This window comes from Ylistrum balloti, unplaced genomic scaffold (assembly GCF_031769215.1).
Source record: "Ylistrum balloti isolate Yb309-2 unplaced genomic scaffold, AGI_CSIRO_Ybal_v1 Utg371644, whole genome shotgun sequence".
Taxonomy (NCBI): Eukaryota; Metazoa; Mollusca; class Bivalvia; order Pectinida; family Pectinidae; genus Ylistrum; species Ylistrum balloti.
The window spans coordinates 460707-481834 of NW_026782836.1; the positions used below are offsets into that span (position 1 = coordinate 460707).

General features: G+C 35.2%; 2 protein-coding genes across 2 annotated transcripts in view; both read left to right on the forward strand.

The window, feature by feature from the left end:
* LOC132563241 (retinal guanylyl cyclase 2-like) overlaps positions 1-4359 on the forward strand; it is a 115596-nt gene extending 111237 nt beyond the window's left edge. The window contains exons 17-19 of the mRNA XM_060227996.1: positions 649-731; positions 1034-1048; positions 4020-4359. Of these exons, the coding sequence (XP_060083979.1) occupies positions 649-731; positions 1034-1048; positions 4020-4359 (438 nt within the window). The remainder of the gene's footprint in view (positions 1-648; positions 732-1033; positions 1049-4019) is intronic.
* Positions 4360-18770: 14411 nt separating this feature from the next.
* Positions 18771-19671, forward strand: LOC132563238 (uncharacterized). Its single transcript, XM_060227991.1, has 2 exons — positions 18771-18921; positions 19028-19671. Exons 1-2 carry the CDS (start codon positions 18771-18773, stop codon positions 19669-19671), a joined length of 795 nt encoding a protein of 264 aa, XP_060083974.1.
* The last annotated feature ends 1457 nt before the right edge of the window (positions 19672-21128 follow it).

The following is a 21128-nucleotide window of genomic DNA, read 5'->3' on the forward strand; positions in this document are numbered from 1 at the left end:
ATCTGAGTGGATGCTCAAAAAATAGGCCGTTCAGAGCAAGTACGACTTTCTGATGAGCCACACATTATGATTAGGGCAAGCCAAATGGTCATTTTATAATGTAATTTCACAGAAATGCAATGTGCAATGTGTCAAGGGTACTATAGCATGTATACAGCAAGACGTTTAAGGTTGTAATTTTACTGATTTCGGCATAACTTGGCCTGCAGGGAAAACCCCAAGCATTCAAAGTTGTTTAATTCAGCACATTGTTTGACGACTAAAAATGAGGCAGTGTCAAGGGACAGGAAGACAAGAAATAATTATCAGCCTTAAGTCGTGTTTAAGGCTATGTGAGGGGAAAGTAGGTCATATACTTGCATTTTACCTTCAGTGTAGTGGAGGGTAAAAAGTGAATCACAATTTCTTCAGTATGCTTAACGACTTGTCATACCAACTTGATGAAAAGAAAACATCCACTCATAAGTCATTTCCAATTGATCGACAGATAAGATCACGTTAACCTATTGAATACAAAATTACCAAGACATCAGATATCAAAATATCAAAGATTGAAACGCGTCTTATCAATAACGTTCTTTTTCATTCTTCTTCTTCTTCTTTTTCTTCTTCTTCTTCTTAATTGCTATATATATTACTTTTGTACAGGGCAAAGGACTGGCAAAGACGTATTGGCTTGTAGGCAAAGATGGATTCTCCAAACCACTGCCAGAGCCGCCACCGATGAACGAGTAAGTGCGCCCATTATCAACTATCTATCGTATTGGCAGCTGTTTAAATTACATCAATAACAATTTAAATACCCAAGTTTGCATTTTCATTACATTGGATAGAAAAATTACCGAATACATTCCAGTTACGTTGATAAACGACCAATCGTTCAAGTAAAAAACTTGAATTATTCATAGTCAATAGTGTTGAATGAAGCATTGCTGTCTGATGAACGCCAGCATTTCCAATGTTGTGTGTTAACATCTGAGGAAATATCTGCTGATTATATTATTTAGTTTGATATGATTTTTTTGAATAACAGTGAAAGCAATCATGGGTAAGTAGAGTAACAATAATGCACACCTATTCCTTCGCACTCTTCTCTATCGCCCTGCTGTACATTCTCGTGTATACTCATTTTGGCGGTTACCTAATGGATTGTCATTATTAGTACACGAGTCATTCTTAATCTGGTCCCTTTGTCGAAGCGTTTCTTCATAGCGTTGACGCGAACCCTTTGATTTTGATAGATTTTTTTTCTATATGAAGCACTACCGATACAAAATAAAGATTATGACTATGTTTTTATTTACTAGCGTAAACGATTTTTCTTATTGAGTTGAAGATTATATTTTTTAATAATAACAATATTAGCATTATGATAACCGAATGATTTTCAGGTGTTGAGTAATCGCCAAAATGACACACACACACACATATGTATAAAACATGTAACTATTGTATTTCACAGCTGGTGGCTAATAGTAATTTTTTCCAAATGGGGCTACTTTTAAATAAAAAAATAATATGTCACGTTACCGTCATATGTGTTCCCTTCTACGGTGATACTTTCCACTCCCCATATGTCACTATGTATACCTCAACACACACCTCATATTTACTTCAAGTCTTTCTGATGTGCGATGTCTTTCATGTCTATATTATTGGTATAATCATCAGATACTCTGCCACTTAAGATATAACTACTCATGTCTGCTCCTACGTGCTAATGTTCCATGGTGTTTTAAAAAGAAGAAAAATAGGGAAAAAACCATGCCTACTTCAAACAGATCCCCGAAAACCTCATAACAATTTATACCTATCAGTATAGACTGTTAGTTTCGGTTCTACGTTTTGCCATAATTTTTTTGAGGTATTACATCGAGAAGCAAAACTGGTAACATAACAAACCTCTTTGTCACATTATACCGATTACTGTTTCAACAATGAAAAGCTGAACGTTTGGAAGAAATCAATAACTCTATACTTTAACAACTAAAATTTGCCATGGCCAGAGAATGAATTTCACTGTACGTGCGAGCATACAACGCAAAACCCCAAAGCGAAATATCGCCAAAATGTCAGTAGGAATCAAAAGGTTAGTTAGAGCGGAGTGATTCACAATGTTTGCAAATATGCAGCATGCCATGTCCCCGATGAAGGGGGCAACTGACACCTTCTTCATTACCGAGACTTCCCTCGATTCAGATCTTAAAACGGATAACAATCATTTCTAGAAAACCTTTCGATGTGTCCTTGAATGTGAAATTAAAACGTGGCCTGATCCTGGTGCTACTTGAACTTGATCTCATTCTAACTGGCACAAAGTTCATAGGCAGAACGAACATGTCTAAATGTGAAGCTAGTCAGATACTCTCGCTTTCAAAGATAGAATTCTCTTTTGATAGCACGTCATTCCTCCTCTGCCTTTGTCCACTTCAGAAGATGCTTTTGTTAATCTAATCACCTTCATAGTGTAGTCTTTCTCGTTCCTACCTATAAAATAATGCTGTGTAATATTCTTTCCTTTTGTCCGTCACTTGGTTGATTTGGTATATTATCTTAATATACTGACGTTCTTTTCCTTCTTAACATTTTTATGCATTCAATATGGCTAACAATACCTGATAGGATTAACACGTCTTTTCTATAAATCTTTTTAAACCTGTATAAAGCTCGTAACAAGTACGTAAATAGAGGTCGGAAGTTTCTCATCTGAATTACTTTCTTAAATTTTGGAAATTAAACATATATATAATATAACTTCTTAATTTCTTAGTATTTATAAAACTATTAATTTGGAATCGAGCTGTAATCATTTTCCAAAACCTAATCTTTCTGGCTATATGGATATTTTTTCACCTTTCTTTGGGTTAAGTGAATGCAAATTGCACACAAACGTCAAAATCGTATCAATGTTCCTGTGAAAGTTTCCTTTCATGCTCTCGTCATTTTTCACACTCAAAGAACTATAAAAAGCCATCTTTGGGTATTTATGGAGACTCAAGTGGCAATTCCCTGTAACAAGCATACCTCTCGGGTTTGATCACTAAAGGTTAAAGTATCATAACACTGTTTATAACACATATGGGACCAAGACTAACGGCGGGTCCTGATACATATACCATCCTAGTACCACCATATTGAGTTGTTTGTTACAAATAATAAGCTTAGTATACATATGTTTTGTTTAAAAGTTAACCTGTACAAATTGTTGCAGTGATTCAGTCATGTCGTTTGGTTAAGATACCTACATGTATGTATTATTTACTGGTGTACATTAAGTACATAGTTATTCTTATCTAGAATATTGTTGGTTTTCTGTGTTACATATTCGTGTAACAATAATCAATAAATCATGCCATATACTTTTGGTGTTCCTATATTGTGTGTGTGTGTGTGTGTGTGCGTGTGTGCGTGTGTGCGTGCGTGCGTGCGTGCGTGCGTGTGTGTGTGCCAGTCTGGAAGAGAGCATCGGCTGTGTATTTAAATAGTTCAAGCGAACCGTTTAGTGTTAATGTTGGTAAATTCTTTGCTTATCTCAACGAGCATTGATCCGCATTGATGTATTTCTATAGCAAATAATTAGATGTACATCACCAATTACCGGTAAATATCTTTGCGCCGAATACTTATGTCTGGATGTTTCAAGAGGGGAAACGGACCAATTTCAGCACTTTCACGAATAGCGTGTACTATCTCATTTCTCGTTTTAGTATATTTTATGGTATTTTAGTAAACGATGATACTATATTTGAATAGCAATGTTATTTAATACAAATGCAGGATAAACAGCAGTACATCACTCACCACAAAATATACAGATAAAGGAATACATGAAGGGCCATTTTAATACAAATAACTGTATATTTTACGAAATCAGTATATTTTTACACAATCTGTATATTTTACAAAATCTATATATTTTACACAATCTGTATATTTTACGAAACCTATATATGTTTACACAATCTGCATATTTTATGAAATCTGTATATTTTACACCAATGTGTATTTTTTCCTTGTAGCCTTGAATCTGTGTTAAAGGCGCAGAAGCTCCAAAACTTACAGAATTCAAACGCAACAGCAGAGAGCAGCACACCCGAACAGTCCTCGTCTACAACATCGAAAGCGGAAACAAATAACATTACTGTCACTGAATTACAATGTGCGTGTTGTGACCAGCCAAAGTCATCGCCGAAACGTGATTCACAGGCCTATGATAGTAATGACAACCAGAAAGGTAAAAGTGGGTCATCACAGGCAAACAAGATACGGGTGAATTGTGATATTTGTATGACAGGTAACAATCAAATTAATTCAACAGCAACTTCAAAGGACGGAATCACACCTGTTGCAAACGTATGACGTCATTAAATGATGTAGGATGGAATGGAATTTGAAATGTGATAATTGGAACGATTAGGATCTCAAGAATACTTTTGTTAAGATGTAAAATGTACTGTTGCATTACACGAAGCGAGTTTTTTTAATGCAAAAAAACAAAAAACAAAACAAAACAAAACACAAAATTGCATTCTGCTTGTACAGATGTCTGGTATAGCCTTTCGGATAACATATACATTCTGAATACTTACAAACATTCTGAAAAGTTAGTGGCCAATCAAACAACTTATTTCTGATGAACAGACATGTTGATGACAGGTTGTAGGATAAAATTACAACGTTTTAACGTTTCCTGTACGTTTGTTTTGTAAATTACTTACCTAACACGAGTAATATCTTATATTTATTAGTTCATTCACTTAAAAAAAAAAAGTATATATCTGTTGATGTCTTATTACACGTTGTAATGATTTACCAACTGACATTATCTATAACAACAGCACCATTTATTTTTATACCATACATGTTGTTATACGTGGTAACTGCAACGTAAATATGGTGAAATTGATTATATTTTAAAATACTGTATCTTTAAAATTACCCACATCTACCTAATTAAATTGTTTTCAGCATGACATGGTAGATCTTTTTAATGCTAAGTAACATTCTTCTATCAGTCGTTTTACTATCATAGTTATTGATTAATGCACGTATAATGGCGCATCCTTCGTTGGAAAATGAAGTCCAGATATTTTGTATACGAAGGTTTGGTAGGAAAATAATTTTGCTTCGTGAAATAAAGCCATGAATATTTAAACTTTTTATACTTTGCGGAAACAAAGCACGCATGAACTGAACATGAGCACCATCAGTCAGCACCTAGTATGCTTGTTTTAAAAGATTCGAATTGGTGAAAATCATTCGAGTCAGCAAAGAACATGGAATTATAGTATGTTGACAGTAAATACGTTTATGTTTAATGCAGTCGATTGGTTTATTTTTCCGTTTGTATATAACGATGTTATAGTTGTATATTTTGACCTTTTTCATTCTAATACACAACATACTGTTTCCCGTGAAACATTGTATTTTTGTACCTTTGTTATTACAAGTGCTACATTTGTATTTCATACGACCTGTTAAATGTATACAGTAAATAGATATATTCTATAGTTGAATTTGTTTGCACTACGTGATAACTGACCTTGTGATATTTGTCAATTCTTTGTATATCGTAAATGTGTATGATAGTAGAGCAATATTCAATTGTTCATAGCATGATGAGATTAAAACATGGATGACTTTATGCGAATTCATTAATTCGCGTTTTATTTACTTTAAAGAAAATCTAACAAAGCTTTGATTAAATAGGGATTAACTGGGATTAATTTCCTCTGACATCATGTTCCTTAAATCAATAAAAAGGCACTAAAATAAAAAGAAAAGATAAAAAAAGATATATTCAGTTGGTTTGGAAAACGTGACAAGGAAAATTAACGATTGTGATAAGCTTTAAAAATTTACGCAATTCAGAACTACAAAATAACAAGTTAGATCTGTTTTCGAAATACTAATTTAATAACTTGCCATGTTATATTTTGTGTCGTGTCGTTTGTGGTTTTTGTATTTGAACTTTTTTTGTGTTTGAAATCCTAGTCAGTAATAGACCATATTGACACGTCATCACGGAAATATATCAATTATTATGCGGAACTTTCTAGTCTACTATCTGTATTGAATATATACAAGTGTTTTGATATTTGTTGTGATTTCGACTGATGGTCATTTCGAACATGACATCAAGATAGAAATACAATGACACAAATAGCTGGTGTCAAAGTATGTTTTAACAGTTATATCATTGATGTCACCATGGGTTATATACTGGTGTGTTAAATGTGTTTCATTTCATTCTTTAAATTACTTAATTTCTATGTTTTAAGAGCTCTTGTGTGATTATAAAATGACACATTTTCCGCAGGTTGTTAAAATAGCAATTCTTACATCATATCCAGTAAAATTTTGTATCTGACGTGTTGATGACTACACCTGATACCAACTAATGAAAGATCATCCATGTTTTTACAATAATCGTCTCACTGTTTTACAGGTTGTTATATACAGGATCAAAATGTCCTGTCTATTCATTACCATCTTTTACACTGTACCCAGGCGTAATTACGCTCCAAATTGGTTCCTCCTCCGATGAACGAGACAGTATAGTCATTGAAACTTCACATATATATTTCGTACGTGTTGTAAGATAAGACTTTCTATTTTATCATGCGCAATTTTTAAATTCATTACTTGCCAACTATACTTTATCCCTATTAACAAGTATGCAAAATATGATCATTTAGAGCATAAATATGATAAGCAACAAAGAAAGCAAAGAATACCAAGCGGATAAACGAGGTTTGATGTACGGATGAAACCAAGATGTGACAGAAAGCCAAAAGACGACTTTATAAAAATTACTTGATGTGCAATGTAACGTTTCCTCACCAAACATTGCTAATATAATTAGGTATCCATCAATGATTTAAATGAGTGGCATTGCCCTTATTCAAGGTGGAAAATGGGTTCAATATAACAAGTGAGGCAATAATTGATTAGATAACATAAGTTATAAGACATGATGGAAAATAAATTCATATTGGTATTTTATTTCCAAATTACAGACTTTCATATGTTGTTTGAAAATCAATCTTGTAACTATAACTAAACAATGTTTACAGTACCTTTTTATTGAATGTGAACAAACATGAACCTGTCAGGAAGTGTCTCTAAACGTATTGTTTGACTCGTCGATCTGATCGCAACGGTTTAAAGAAGTTCCATAATTAACACTTTTTTTCAATTTTAGTGATATTGATTCCAGAAGGATTCTGACGAGTTTAGATTTTGAACATACATTTTATAACGTTAACTTACAAAGATATAAACAAGACGTTCTCCAATACAGGAATTTTGCGGATATCAATGCTCGCCACAGGAACACAAAAATATATAGACACTCAACTATGTAAGAAGATGAAAATATAATCATTTTACATAAAAACAAATATACATTATATTTATGAATTTCATTTTATAATGACACGTATATTACTGTCAAAACCAATATTGCAGATGAATTCTATGTTTCATGTTTGCATTGTAAACTGTTTCTATGTCATAAAACATGTACAAGTGGTGTGATTGTTTCCTCGCATTGTAAATTATTGATAACATGACAAGCTAAAATAAAATGCATACTGGAAGCCTTCTCGTTAGAGCACACTACAAAAGTTATAAAACATATCCGTAAAAGACCTTATTACGTTTATAAATGTGTCAATCCCAGTGTAAACAAATGATTGGACTGTCATCAGATTCGTACTTCAAACATCAATTTGATGAATCTAGGGCAAAATATGAGCATAAGCATGATTTATAAGGAGACAACTAAAGAGTACAAGAAGAAGAACCAGGTGTTTCGGACGGATAAACGTCTGTTACGTCATCATCAACACCGCCATGTGTAGGTTTTGATCACTCACAGGCTTCTGGAATGGCCCCTCATATGAATGCAGTGAAACTTCACTGTTAAGACCTCCTTTGGTACCGAACACATGTGGTCTTAATAGGGAGGTAATAGGTGTTGTGTGTATATCCATGCATACAGGAATCTCTTTATGGCCATTTCTGTCAATATGTCATTAAATTAGTGTCTACCTGCTATTGTATCTTGACACCCTAACATAGCTGACTGATCTGGTCGCTGACGAATGTACAAGATGATATACTCCGGGTTAATAGGTGATAAGTCAGCTGTCTGATTGGTGTTTTGTGCTTTAAGATTAGATCTAATTGCGAGTAGTTGAAATAGTGGGAAGGTCTTCACGATGACGTACTTTTCATAGTGAAGTACACAATAAATTACCATACAGATTTTCTTTTTTGTTTTGGTGGGGAGGAGGTGCGGACCGAAATCAAGTGGTGTTTGTAGAAAGGAACAATAGTCTTTAAGTGAGATTTCGTTGTAGCTTCAAAATGACTGAGATTTCAGTAGGGTTGTCATCAGGGTTCAGTTACGAGCTTGTGTCAAAACGTAGAGAACGCGTCCATAAGTCTGACGTGAAAGGCGATATGCAACCAGCTTGGTCGTTGACCTAACGGTTTTCAGGTTTAAAGGCATTTTAATTTTATATGATTCCAAATAGTTAATATTATCTGTTATTATATTTATGCACCATGACAAGTATTTCGATGTCTGTGATATAAACACGTATTCCTTGCATTGTTATATGTAATGTTACAATTATACTCTTCGAATAACACGTTATGATGGCATTCCTCCCTATATAACAATTCAATGATGTCGATCCAATAAATATTCTATTTTCACATTAAATGTTTATTCTCGGATTTAGAAACCTAATCATTACAGTGATTGCTTTGAAAGCGTGCCACAGGGAACATTTTTGTCAGAAATGATTGATTGTTAGGACACCATCGCAATTACAGAATTTAGATGTTGACTTTGTTATGTGCGATAATTCACATATTGACTATAAGAACACATTATCGAATTGCATTTTGATGTGATGATATTAATCAGACCATAACAATAGTTATTGTTATTATTACAATTTGTAGTGAAACCGTCATTAATCTCAAATCTCCTAGGGTCCTACGTGATGTCACATATATGATTATCCAATCCATAATGTGTAAGATTATTAGTATACCTACCAAGGAGCTCGGAGTGTCAATCCAATGTTAGAAATAACAGGTTCTTCTAAGGACGTTTTAGACATAATCATAAATGATATATGTGTATATTGTCTTAAAGTTCATTTGTCAGTGTAATGTGTGAGATTTTAACTGACTTGTATGTTACTTGTGATTTTAATGTATTTTGTTTCTACTTTCTTATATCTCTATTTCACCCTAATTGTGAATTGTTGGCGTTTTTGTTAATAAATCCGAATACGTTATGAAACTTCGTCATTGTTTGAATATTTTACGAAAGGCACAAAATTGAATGGAACATTTTCCAAGCCAGTAAACGCCTTCTGATTTAACGACGATACCCACCATGTAAACCTTAGTCAATCCAAGTAAGTAGTGACATGTTCTCAGATAAGAACAAGGTATACAGCAAAAGAACAATCAGGCAAACTAACGAACATCAAACACGTCTATTTTTCATATCGCACCAAGAAATAGAATAATTCTTAATTAGATCACTACGTGCGACCATGAAACTTCCCCATAATTTTCATCAAATTGCATGTTTTAAAATCGGGTTTTGTCCATCGGTTGACGACTTCTTGAACGAAAATCGTTAAAATGAGAACAGACCCTTAACTATCAATTCAACTATGATATATAGACACAATAGGTTGAGGATGCGTGGGAATTGTTATACAGGAAATAGAAAATTCACAATGGCGAAATTGATATCATTTTGTCTATCATACTGCTTCATGGAAACCTGTCCATTTTTTTTTTTTTTTTTTTTTTGTCTTGTTTAAATCGTCATTATTAAAACTTACAAGGTAAAACATTGATGCACTATTAATACATTTTGGAATATGCTCATACTTAGTAGCATGTTACATCTATTACAAACAGGAACTATGTGGCACAAAATCAGTTTAAATAATTCTTAATTAATTTTATAAATATCCCATAGTTGCTACTTTAACTACTACTTAAACGAAATTAGAATATAACAGCCTACAGAATTACAACACCGATCGATAATTCTAGACCTACAGATCTCTGCAGCTTCCGGAGTTTTCTGTTTTTATGTTTTACTCTCAGGGTAGCAATCCAAAACATGTATCCTTTCCTTTCAATCCATTTAAATTTATGTTTGTCCTTTTTAATACTTGACATTGTATAACGAGACAGTTTGTTATTTCACTGTTATCCGAGGTTTTTGTATCAAGATGATATATTTGAGTTAAAATCAATCAATATTTGTTAAGAACGATGACAAATGTAGGGATAACAAAATATATCGGTGCTGAATCATCACTGAAAAGGTTGACATGGCTACAACAGGACCATACACTCATATATAGTTGTACAATAAATTATTGCGGATGTTCGCAAATTGAATGCGTGAGAAAATGAAATCAATGTATTCCCTGAATGTTTATCACATCATAGCAATATTACTTTTCCAGTCCTATATGTGTGGTAATGGACCAAAAGCTTGAACAAAATATCACTTTCTTACTCCCTGAGAACTTCTCGATGGGAATGAGAATAAAGTATACAGAGAAAAAAACTGACTGCATAATGGTTTTCATGTATATGGATACAGTTTACACAGCATTGCCAATAGGTCAATGGTAGTGTTCATGCAAAATATGTTTCTCGGCTGAAACCAAGATTAAGTATTCTTATTTACTGTGTTACACTGCAGATTGTACAAAGAATAACGTATAAGGTAAAAAGTGCCATCATTATAGATTTTAAACATAACGTTTTCTGGTCGCCATAGTGATCTCATTGAGAAATATTCGATTTCTTGGTGCGATACGCAGCTTGATGTGTCTGTTACTCGTTAGTTTGCCCGTTGGTTCCGTTGTTGTATGCCTTGTTCTCATTTGAAAACGTGACATTAATTACTTGGATTGACCAATGCTTACGTGGCACGAGTCGATGAAACAGAAGACGCTTTATCTTACGGGATACCCGGTCTTATTCACCTTGTATTTTTTTAGGAGTCTCCGTGTTCTTCAATATAGACAAAAGTTATTACATACATAGATATGTTTTTCAAGTGCTTGGAGAAAAAGTCCAGCAGTTCAGAGAGAATGAAAGTCTACTGTTACATCCATGACTGCATCGAAGTAAATTTTGCATCATATCAAGGAAATATCGCATTTGCAAATTGAGAATGTTTGGAATGGAGATATGAATTATGGCACATTTGTATGATAACGCATGTTTAAAGATTTTTAGATAAAAAAAAAAAAAAAAAAACGAAAGATAAGCGGAAATGTTCTGCGTTAGATGAATTTTATATTGGATTAATTTCAATAATTATTCAATATAAAAGATGTGCTGCCGAACTTTTACTGTCTAACCGTAACGTACGTGTGTACTTTTCTAACAGAACATCACATGGTGTGACGACAAGTCATCAAATAAGGCACGTGAGCAGACAGCGATAATACAATTGTGGAATCGTATTGTGATTTACGGTCATATTATACAGATGATCTAGAAATACACAATTGTATGACATCGACGGCGAAATTTTTGGACGGCGTCGGGCTACCGGTGATCCGTGGATTACATATTGTATACAACTGTCTGGACTATTGAATCGTACTCTACATATGACATAGTTCATACTCTGTATAATCACATCCGATTTCGTTCGAAATTTGTTTATCTCGATTAGATAGGATAATACCAAATGCGATTCGACAACGTAAAGCGATTGTGAATTTAAACAAATATTTACCACTCAGAAAGGCAGCCTTCCTTTCCTCATAAATGTGTTCGCATTCTGTACATAAATGTACATAATTAATATCCATTATCTTCTATATCTTACATATAATAATCACTACAATAACATCATTGTAAATGAAACATTTTACCAGCACTTGAACAGTACAATAAGTAAACAATGGACTTCATGAGAAACAGAATGATTCACGACAGGATTGTAGTCACCCAACACACACAAATGGTCTAGGAATGTTCCTCATGGCTCCCGACTGCCTTGTCATAATGAGGTAACATTGATTTATTGGTTGCCTTGCTATAGAGAATGTGAAAAAATAGCAGACTTACAAGGTGATTGAGAGAGTTACTACGGGTAGCTTGGGGATGAAAGACTAGCTGATAATTTTCAAAGGGATGTTTCATTCCGAAACGGATTCCAGATTCCAAGACGTTCTGTCGATCCTAGCAAAACTTATAACGATGTGTTTCAAAGTCTACTATAGCCTATCATAGTATACTACATAACTGGCCTGTTTTCATTTCATACGGTCAGGTCGTAAATATCGTAAACCAATGTGTCAATACAGTATTGTGACGTCATAAATAAATCGAGTCTTGATGACATCACGTGATTTTTTTCGGTAGTGAAAAAATCTGTATTTGTCTATAGGGACATAAATTAGAATATATATTTTATAAACTATAAGTATATGAGCAATATAATCACACCTGTGTCAATGTAAAATGTATTATGTCAGACTGCATAGATCACTTGTTATGTCGCTAGTTTGTATGGAGCTTTCAGTTTCATAGACTGTTCTTGATGCCAAATTCCGTTTCCAACAATAAGATATTCTGAAATGAAAATCGTTGGACCATGTAAACCATGACCATACTAGAATTTTACTTAACTAAGTGTATATGTTACCAAGTCAAAACAATATTAGCTAATGGGAACTCGGCAAGAATATTAAGTGTGGCTATGCCAGAGTATAAAACATGGAACACGTGTTGTTACACTGTCCAGTTCTCCTATAGGATGGGCGATGTGCCTACCTAGTATATTGTGTGAGGCGAAAGATGATGTTAAAATTGTAAGACAAATAGTGGCATATTGTGTGAAGTAGCAACTTATCTTAACTTGATTACAAATGACTGGTATATTGAATTGGGTTTAAAATTATCTTCACCTTTAGATAAATAACTGGTGTGTCGACTGAAGTAGCAAATTATCTTAACTGTTGAAGCAAAGCACTTGTATATTGCGAAAGGTGACAAAACTTTCAGACACTAGTTTGGTGTCTGTGGCAGTAAATCATCATCACTGTGAGGAAGCCTAGTAGGATGCTGCGTGAGGTAGCAATTTTAAGACAAAATAATAGTAAATAGTGTGTATTCTCATTTGACAACATGACATTACTTGGATTACATGGCGGGTGTCGTCGATCTGGCCGAAGACTCTTACTCGTTCGGAACACATGGTCTGTTTCGCCTTGTATATGTGAGTAATTTCCGTGTAGAAATTCGTTTTGTTTATGTTTTACCCTCATTTTATTGACTTTGAATTTGGATCGTGATTATGAATTTTATTGTGTTTTTTTTTAAATACACGTTCGGTAAAAAAAGAGAAAACATTTAATACAATGAAAAGTTGTTATTTTAATTTTGATCATTTTTTAACATACCTGCATATGTCAAATATGAATTTAACCATAACGATTTACTGTCATTGAGATAAACAACACAAGAAAATATCGTTATTTATCGTGATTTCTATGTTGGATGGGCAGTTATCTGTGAGAATATATACAGTCAAGTTGTCAATATCGAATTGGACTTGTCTTCCAGCAGTGTAAAATATGGAAATCGTCTGAAAAGATGACAGGAGATAAACATATCCGATTAAAAGTGTATCTACATTCCGAGCTGGGGCATCAAAGGCAGACAGCTGAACACACAGGCATGTCATAAACACAGAGTGACATTAATGAATTGAATCTGCCTTGACCTTTCCTTCCACGTGTCATCATAATTTTTAATTTTACAGATATAAGGGAAGGTAGACACCAAGACATTGCTAACATGATTGAATCGAATGGTAAATCTTATAAAAATCATGACCTTTCACTTGGATCGTAACGCCCAATGGTCAGTGGGCACTTATCACTGTAGAGGGCAGTCGCCACTGTGATAGAAATAAAGGAGCGGTTTGATGTGAGTCAAGGTCTTAACCAGTTAGAACTAGAAATAAGCCTCAGTGATGCTATCAACTACCTACCGGATACAAGCCCTACTGTGGTTATAGCAACTTATTGCTCTTAGCCATAGTGACTCCAAGTCATAGTGTAGATATCAACTACTGGATCCAAGCCGTACTGTAGATATCAATTACTTGCTCCATGTCATACTGTAGATATCAATTACTGACTCCAAGTCATACTGTAGATATCAACTACTGGCTCCAAGCCGTACTGTAGATATCAACTACTGGCTCCAAGCCGTACTGTAGATATCAACTACTGGTTCATAGTCATACTGTAGATATCAATTACTGGCTCCAAGCCGTACTGTAGATATCAACTACTGCCTCCAAGCCGTACTGTATATATCAACTACTGGCTCCAAGCCATAGTGTAGATATCAACTATTGGCTCCAACCCATACTGTAGATATCAACTACTGACTCCAAGTCATACTGTAGATATCAACTACTGACTCCAAGCCGTACTGTAGATATCAACTACTGACTCCAAGTCATATGGTAGATATCAATTACTGACTCCAAGTCATACTGTAGATATCAACTACTGGCTCCAAGTCATACTGTAGATATCAACTACTGACTCCAAGTCATACTGTAGATATCAACTACTGACTCCAAGTCATACTGTTGATATCAACTACTGGCTCCAATTCATACTGTAGATATCAATTACTGACTCCAATTCATACTGTAGATATCAACTACTGGCTCCAATTCATACTGTAGATATCAATTACTGACTCCAAGTCATACTGTAGAAATCAACTACTGACTCTTAGTCATACTGTTGATATCAATTACTGACTCCAAGTCATACTGTAGATATCAACTACTGACTCCAATTCATACTGTAGATATCAACTACTGACTCCAAGTCATACTGTACATATCAACTACTGGCTCCAATTCATACTGTAGATATCAACTACTGACTCCAAGTCATACTGTAGATATCAACTACTGGCTCCAAGCCATACTGTATATATCAATTACTGACTTCAAGTCATACTGTAGATATCAACTACTGACTCCAAGTCATACTGTAGATATCAACTACTGACTCTTATAGATATCAACTACTGACTCTTAGTCATACTGTTGATATCAATTACTGACTCCAAGTCATATTGTAGATATCAACTACTGGCTCCAAGTCATACTGTAGATATCAACTACTGCCTCCAAGTCATACTGTATATATCAACTACTGGCTCCAATTCATACTGTAGATATCAACTACTGCCTCCAAGTCATATTGTAGATATCAACTACTGGCTCCAAGTCATACTGTAGATATCAACTACTGGCTCCAATTCATACTGTAGATATCAATTACTGACTCCAAGTCATATTGTAGATATCAATTACTGACTCCAAGTCATACTGTAGATATCAATTACTGACTCCAAGTCATACTGTAGATATCAACTACTGACTCCAAGTCATACTGTAGGTATCAACTACTGCCTTCAAGCCATAGTGTAGATATCAACTACTGCCTTCAAGTCATATTGTAGATATCAACTACTGCCTTCAAGCCATAGTGTAGATATCAACTACTGCCTTCAAGTCATATTGTAGATATCAACTACTGGCTCCAAGTCATACTGTAGATATCAACTACTGGCTCCAATTCATACTGTTGATATCAATTACTGGCTCCAATTCATACTGTAGATATCAATTACTGACTCCAAGTCATATTGTAGATATCAACTACTGGCTCCAAGTCATACTGTAGATATCAACTACTGACTCCAAGTCATACTGTAGATATCAATTACTGACTCCAAGTCATACTGTAGAAATCAACTACTGACTCTTAGTCATACTGTTGATATCAATTACTGACTCCAAGTCATACTGTAGATATCAACTACTGACTCCAAGTCATACTGTAGATATCAACTACTGACACTTAGTCATACTGTTGATATCAATTACTGGCTCCAATTCATACTGTAGATATCAACTACTGACTCCAATTCATACTGTAGATATCAACTACTGACACTTAGTCATACTGTTGATATCAATTACTGGCTCCAACCCATACTGTAGATATCAACTACTGACTCCAAGTCATACTGTTGATATCAACTACTGGCTCCAATTCATACTGTAGATATCAATTACTGACTCCAATTCATACTGTAGAAATCAACTACTGACTCTTAGTCATACTGTTGATATCAATTACTGACTCCAAGTCATACTGTAGATATCAACTACTGACTCTTAGTCATACTGTTGATATCAATTACTGACTCCAAGTCATACTGTAGATATCAACTACTGACTCCAATTCATAGTGTAGATATCAACTACTGGCTCCAAGTCATACTGTACATATCAACTACTGGCTCCAATTCATACTGTAGATATCAACTACTGACTCCAAGTCATACTGTAGATATCAACTACTGGCTCCAATTCATACTGTAGATATCAATTACTGACTCCAAGTCATACTGTAGAAATCAACTACTGACTCTTAGTCATACTGTTGATATCAACTACTGACTCTTAGTCATACTGTTGATATCAATTACTGACTCCAAGTCATATTGTAGATATCAACTACTGGCTCCAAGTCATACTGTAGATATCAACTACTGACTCCAAGTCATACTGTATATATCAACTACTGGCTCCAAGCCATAGTGTAGATATCAACTACTGACTCCAAGTCATACTGTAGATATCAACTACTGGCTCCAAGTCATACTGTAGATATCAACTACTGCCTTCAAGCCATAGTGTAGATATCAACTACTGCCTTCAAGCCGTACTGTAGATATCAACTACTGGCTCATAGTCATACTGTACATATCAACTACTGGCTCCAATTCATACTGTAGATATCAACTACTGGTTCCGAGCCATACTGTAGATATCAACTACTGGCTCCAAGCCGTACTGTAGATATCAACTACTGACTCCAAGCCATACTGTAGATATCAACTACTGACTCCAAGTCATACTGTAGATATCAACTACTGACTCTTAGTCATACCGTTGATATCAATTACTGACTCCAAGTCATACTGTAGATATCAACTACTGACTCCAAGTCATACTGTAGATATCAACTACTGACACCACCTAATACTGTATTTGTCATCTACTGACTCGACTTCATTCCGTAGATATCAACTACTGACTCCAAGTCATACTGTAGATATCAACTACTGCCTTCCACTCATAGTGATATACTGTAGATATCAACTACTGACTCCAAGTCATAGTGTAGATATCAACTACTGCCTCCAAGCCATACTGTATATATCAATTACTGCCATACTGTAGATATCAACTAATGGCTCCAAGCCGTACTGTAGATATCAACTACTGACTCCAAGCCATAGTGTAGATATCAACTACTGGCTCCAAGCCATACTGTAGATATCAACTACTGACTCCAAGTCATACTGTAGATATCAACTACTGACTCTTAGTCATACTGTAGATATCAACTACTGGCTCCAAGCCGTACTGTAGATATCAACTACTGACTCCAAGCCATAGTGTAGATATCAACTACTGACTCCAAGCCATACTGTAGATATCAACTACTGACTCCAAGCCATACTGTAGATATCAACTACTGACTCCAAGTCATACTGTATATATCAATTACTGACTCCAAGTCATAGTGTAGATATCAACTACTGACTCCAAGTCATACTGTAGATATCAACTACTGACTCCAATTCATAGTGTAGATATCAACTACTGGCTCCAAGTCATACTGTAGATATCAACTACTGACTCCAATTCATAGTGTAGATATCAACTACTGGCTCCAAGCCATACTGTAGATATCAACTACTGACTCCAAGCCATACTGTAGATATCAACTACTGACTCCAAGCCATACTGTAGATATCAATTACTGGCTCCATGTCATACTGTAGATATCAACTACTGGCTCCAAGTCATACTGTTGATATCAATTACTGACTCCAAGTCATACTGTAGATATCAATTACTGACTCCAAGTCATACTGTAGATATCAACTACTGACTCCAAGTCATACTGTAGATATCAACTACTGACTCTTAGTCATACTGTTGATATCAATTACTGACTCCAAGTCATACTGTAGATATCAACTACTGACTCCAAGTCATACTGTAGATATCAACTACTGACTCTTAGTCATACTGTTGATATCAATTACTGACTCCAAGTCATACTGTAGATATCAACTACTGACTCCAAGTCATACTGTAGATATCAACTACTGACTCCAAGTCATACTGTTGATATCAATTACTGACTCCAAGTCATATTGTAGATATCAACTACTGGCTCCAATTCATACTGTTGATATCAACTACTGAATTCATGCCGTAATTGGGGGGGGGGGCGTCCTTGGGCGAAAGGGTTTTGAAGACACGCGACTGGTGCGAGAACATGTTCTTACCAAGTATCGCTCAAACAACGAGAACATGGCCGAGAACAATAAAATGGCGTTCACAATAAAAAACGATTGTACAACAAACTTAAAAAAATTGGCGATCTACCAAATCATGGATGATTTAATTGAAGTTGACGAAAACAGAAAAGAAATACTGTTACCACTTATGTCCACTATGTGCTCTCTTGCCAGCGAAGACGAATGACCGAACTTGGATTTGGTGAAAACGTTGTCACGCTCATGTCCAATGTCGCAGACATGTTCCTATCAGTCGTGACGTTTACATGCATGTTAAAGACGAGTTACATGACCAATTACTGAAGACCTATCGTGGCGGGTATCTACTAATTCTACCAGATAAACAGCTGCTGATATTCGTGTGGTATTGTGCAGATCAGGATAGCCAAAGGGAAATAGCGGTGCTGTTTGGAATCGGTGAATTGGCCGTCAATACAACATTAAGACGTGTCTGATTTGTTGTGTGAACATTAAACTAAATACATCTGTTGGCCAAATGCGGAACATGAAATTGAAATCGCAGAAAGTTTCAAAGTCATGTCGGGAATTGGTAACATTGTGGGTGCGCTAGACGGTACATATCTTCCCATAGTAAATTGCCCAGGAGGCGACAACGATTATATCAATCGCAAAGAGTTTCCATCTGTACAGCTGCAGCTGATAGTGGATGACAGATTACTGATAAACAATGCATACGTTGGTAGGCCAGGGTCAACCCATGATGCTAGGGTCCTTCGCAATTCGTCGTTTTATGGAGAGGCTGAAGCTGGCAGGAATGTTACTGCAGGACAACTAGTGATTGGTGATTGTGCTTACCCTCTTGGTAACTGGCTGTTTACACCTGACAGAGACACTGGTCACTTAACACCCTCACAGAAGAAATTCAACAAAGCATTGTCTTCAGCAAGACAGTGTGTTGAAATTGCTAATGCACATTTGAAAGGACGGTTTCGTAGGCTACAGAAAGTGTACTGCAAAGAGGTTGAAGATATATGCAAACTCACAATGTCCTGCTGTGTTCTACACAATCTGTGTATTATTTGTGCAGATGAAATCGATGATTTTATTTATATAAACTTTGTGCAAAATGTCAGCAATTACATGAACATTTTTCAAAACCTGCAAAATGGTGAAAATGACAGAGCCCAGATAACTGCTGATTTGTAATTATGAACTGTGAACTCTATAATACATCAATGTATTGTATTTTGTCACAGTGTGTAACAGTTTTCAAGAACAAGATCATTAAACAATTCTGCTATTATTGTGTAATTAGTCCTTTTAATATTAGCCAGCTAAATGCTGGATGTCAGGAACTTAAACCGAATGCTGAAGTTAACTTCTTGGTCGATTCCAATCCAATTAAGATACAGGATGCAAAACATACATTGGCATTTGAATTAATTACCTTGACCTTTGAACTTGGGTCAGTTGACTTCTTGTTGGATTCTGGTCCGCTTTGCCTGATGTCATAACAAAATATTTTGCAGCGAAATATATACAAAATCTTTACCTTTGACCTTATCCCGATGAGCTTTGATCAGTTGTAGGCTAGTCAATTTAGCCCCGATTTAGCCAAACCTCAAAAAAATTGCAACAAATGGTTTTTTTTACATATTTTGATAGATAAGGGTCCTATAAAACACAGGTAAAAAATCGTCCCTTCAAATAAGGTGGGAAACCCCCTTTTCGGGGTCAGTATGTAGGACACCTCGAATTTTGCATGTAATCACCGATGCTCTGCTCCATTTGCGAAAATTACAATCAAGGTCATCTAAATAAGAACACGTGCAGGACTGCCTTATTTTTAGAACTTCATTCCCATGAAATAATGAAGGCGCAATATATAAATCCCGAATAGTGACCGTAAAAATTGGCGGGAAACGTTTTGTAAAGGTCATTATAAAGGACACCCTACAATTTCTATATAATCAGTGACCCCAGTTGTATTAGATGCGTTTAAAATAATAGTCATCTAAATATGAGTATATTTGTGGAAAACTGACTAACAATTAGAGTGCATTTCTATATTGTTTTACAGTGTGTAAGAATATTCCTATATTATGACTGTTAAATATAGCCGGAATGTCTCTGCATTGGTCATTATATAATATGTTTCCAATATGCTACTGACTGAAGAAATCATTATCAGTAAAATTATGATAAATTCAAATAATGTCTGTTAAGATTGTACAAACATCCGGGCAAACAAGTGGCTGTTGTCGTTAAAATAATTATCACGGGAATCTGAATTTACTAAATTTCTTCTTGCAAATCATGTACAGTAATATCGTTCAAATAATAGTTCCTTGGTGTTCTCATTTGCATAGTACTGGATATTTATTTTTGCTAAAGATACCACGTGCTCCTTTGATATCATTGGTCTTGGAATAGGTTTTCCAAATTTGTTATTCGGAGTTAGCATACCCATGACATGAAATGTCCCAAAGTCATCTATAGTTCTAGTGTTGTGGTCAACGTTGTCCGTGGTGTATTGTATGCAATGGTCTTCCTGTATAGAAATATCACTTTCTGCATTTACCGTTGCTGCACAGCTTTCAAATGTCTGAACCTCTGTGTAGGAAGCACAAAAACCCAGCTTATTTAGAGTATCCAATAAGAAT